The sequence below is a fragment of the Temnothorax curvispinosus genome, unplaced genomic scaffold, assembly GCF_003070985.1.
Source record: "Temnothorax curvispinosus isolate PA1 unplaced genomic scaffold, ASM307098v1 QBEX01015711.1, whole genome shotgun sequence".
In the NCBI taxonomy this organism is placed as follows: Eukaryota; Metazoa; Arthropoda; class Insecta; order Hymenoptera; family Formicidae; genus Temnothorax; species Temnothorax curvispinosus.
Window position 1 is genome coordinate 33,421 of NW_020225491.1, and position 3,002 is coordinate 36,422.

The following is a 3,002-nucleotide window of genomic DNA, read 5'->3' on the forward strand; positions in this document are numbered from 1 at the left end:
CTTCATCTTCGTCATCATATATTTCATTTAATAATATTAATAAACACGTTTTAAGACTCATGTTTATACTGCTCTTAAGAAAAACCGACACGTTGATACCGCGTTGTGTGAAACAAATTGGTTATGTTTACTGGGTTGTTTAGCAGAAAAAGCAGCTCAATGAGCACTCACAAATATTTTTTTAGATCTTTGATACATCCAAGAAAATGTAACAATCAAGGAAAGTAATTAATAAGCGCTCAACTGAGCTGTTTAATCTGAACGAAATAAATATCTTTGAACTGTTTGAAAGTCGCGCGTAAGCAGAAAAAAACCAGTCCATTTTAGCATTCGCAGTGGTACATGGTAGTGGTACATATACCAGAATAAGCTCCGCCCCTACCAATATCAACCTTGGTACATGTACCAAACAATCGCCAAAAATTGCCTAATAGGATGTAGGCTACGGTCAACGTGACGCTACAAATGCTTCAAAGCATTCCTCTTCTCTTTTCTTTCAATGAAGAAAGAAGGAGAAGAAGAACACTCCAAAGCATTTTTAGCGTCACGTTGACCGTAGCCGTAATCACATCAGATAAAAACAGGTCACACATATATATATATATATATCAGAGAATATTTAAATATTTTAAATTTTAAATTTTAATTTATATACATATATGTAGGATTTAAGGAGTTAATAGTGCAATAATAACTGTATAATAATTATAATCAAGGTAAATAGCGCGCGCGAGCGCGCGTCTGTGATTGTGATATCCAGTAAAATAAAATGTCACGTTTATAACTTAAAAAAAGCCGCAATGCGCGCCATTTTCGATAATCGATACGCACGAGTGACGAGAGTCTTTTCCGGTTTCACGAATCTCCCTCCATTCTCCCATTCTTCATTCCTCTCTCTTACCTCTCACCCCTCTCCGTCCTTTTGTGTCAAGCATCACGGCAAGATGGTGAGTGTCCGCGCGAATTCCTCTCAAAATCCAAGCTTTTCCACGGAATCTTGCACGATATGCGCCAAACGCTCGAGCGGGATGATAAAGCTGTCGATTCTGAATCCGTATCAGGAAATATTTCGATGAACGTCGCGAGGAAAATTGACGTGGCGACGTTTGGAGGTTAGACGCGTCCAGGCCTCTAACCTCCCGACGTTGCATATTTCGCGACTTTAATTTTCTCAGTCGAGCACACTTTCGCGATGATCGCGAAGATCCAACTATTTGGTGTTCCACGCGACGGGCGAAAATTCGTTGAACGGCTCGCGGATTGTCGCGCGTCGCGTTTGAGGTTAGTGTACACATAACCACGTTGGATTAATGTTTTCCAGTCGCTCGTAATTCCTGAGAAGTTCCAGCACATTCTTCGTGTCATGGGCACGAACATCGACGGTAACAGGAAGGTCATGTTCGCCATGACCGCGATCAAGGGTGTCGGTCGTCGTTACGCCAACATCGTCTTGAAGAAGGCAGACATCGATCTGGACAAGCGAGCCGGAGAGTGCTCGGAGGAGGAGGTGAGTCTTGCCATTTTACGTTTGTGCGAATCGTTGCTGATGTACTGAAAATAATTTCAGGTCGAGAAAATTGTCACTATCATGGCCAACCCCAGGCAGTACAAAATTCCCGATTGGTTCCTCAACAGACAGAAAGACATCGTCGATGGAAAGTACTCGCAGGTACGTTAACTATTAATTTAAAAAAGAAGAGAGATCAGGTTCTGAAACACGTAGACTTTATTGTCGAAAAATGTAAAATGTAAAATCATACACTTAGAGAAATATATTTCTCACATATGCAGAACTGAGTAATAGTGTTTATTGAGAATCAACTAAGATGTAAAGATATGTTATAAAGTTACAGCGGTGATTTACAATAGTCGTCCATCTTTGTGATATACCATACAAATTCCATCGCACAAATTCACGACTGATCGTGCAAATGTTCATTGTACGTTCAGCTGGTAGCTTGTGCAATAGCGACTGCACTGCTGTACATTTTTACCGCTTAATAGAATTCCTTATTCTCTAAAGTAAGAGGTACGAGTGCAACAAAAACCCATTTATTTACATATAATTTTAGGCTATTGTCAATAAAGTCACGAGGTATTTTTAAAACTTTATGTGTATGTATCATTTTGCAGCTTACGAGTGCCAACTTGGACTCTAAGCTGCGTGAGGACTTGGAGCGGATGAAGAAGATCCGCGCTCACAGAGGTCTGCGTCACTACTGGGGTCTCCGTGTACGTGGTCAGCACACCAAGACTACCGGTCGTCGCGGACGCACGGTTGGTGTGTCGAAAAAGAAGTAATTTTATATACATATATTATGTACTATTAATAATAAATCTTTAAACGGTAAATGTGTTTATTCGACCACACGTTGTCAATCGTGAGAAGAAAAAACCGACTCGCGGTCGCGAGGCACAATGTCGAGTACAAGAATAATTTCATCGTGTTTGTGTGCTTTTAATCGTAGACTAGTGATTTATTTAAATCGGGATATTAACCTCTTGGTCCTGAAGTAACGAATCTTTCAAGCCAAGTAAGACAGTCATTATATTGATTAATATAAGCTGAAGGAAAAAAAAAACTTGGCGAGAGAGTAGTGCGCTAAATTGACTCTAGAAATGCAATTGACAATAGACGATAGCTTCTAAGTGCATTAACGATGTATAATAAGCGTCTCCAGGTATACTTTGGGCACCTTTCCTCGTTGATTGCCTCTGACTCCCATGTAGTAATCGTCGTCGTCGGGAATTTCATAAAAACCGATTACCTAGAAAAAACACATACATGTCTCCCGTCTTTCTTTTTTCAAGATATATTTAATTTATTAAAGTATAACTTTGTACACAGTTTAATTAGTACATCGTATTGATTATAATACACAGGCACGCGTTATGTATAGCGTCACCATAGATAAACATCGAGATAAGCGTATACAAAACAATACATGAAAGATATGGTAGTCGTGACACAATAAATAAAATGCTCGTAACAAAGTAAAACG

At 39.5% G+C, this 3,002-nt stretch overlaps 1 protein-coding gene across 1 annotated transcript; it reads left to right on the plus strand.

The window, feature by feature from the left end:
• Window positions 1–852: 852 nt before the first annotated feature.
• On the plus strand, window positions 853–2,352 carry LOC112465979 (40S ribosomal protein S18). Its single transcript, XM_025033808.1, has 4 exons — window positions 853–947; window positions 1,322–1,507; window positions 1,568–1,669; window positions 2,134–2,352. The coding sequence occupies exons 1-4, from the start codon at window positions 945–947 to the stop codon at window positions 2,299–2,301; spliced, it is 459 nt and encodes a 152-aa protein (XP_024889576.1). The 5' UTR covers window positions 853–944; the 3' UTR covers window positions 2,302–2,352.
• Window positions 2,353–3,002: the final 650 nt, after the last annotated feature.

Excerpts from the sequence above, each read along its gene's own strand:
- LOC112465979 (XM_025033808.1), top strand. Across the intron at positions 1,508-1,567 it reads GAGAGTGCTCGGAGGAGGAG|GTCGAGAAAATTGTCACTAT; the intron begins GTGAGTCTTGCC and ends AAATAATTTCAG. Across the intron at positions 1,670-2,133 it reads TCGATGGAAAGTACTCGCAG|CTTACGAGTGCCAACTTGGA; the intron begins GTACGTTAACTA and ends ATCATTTTGCAG.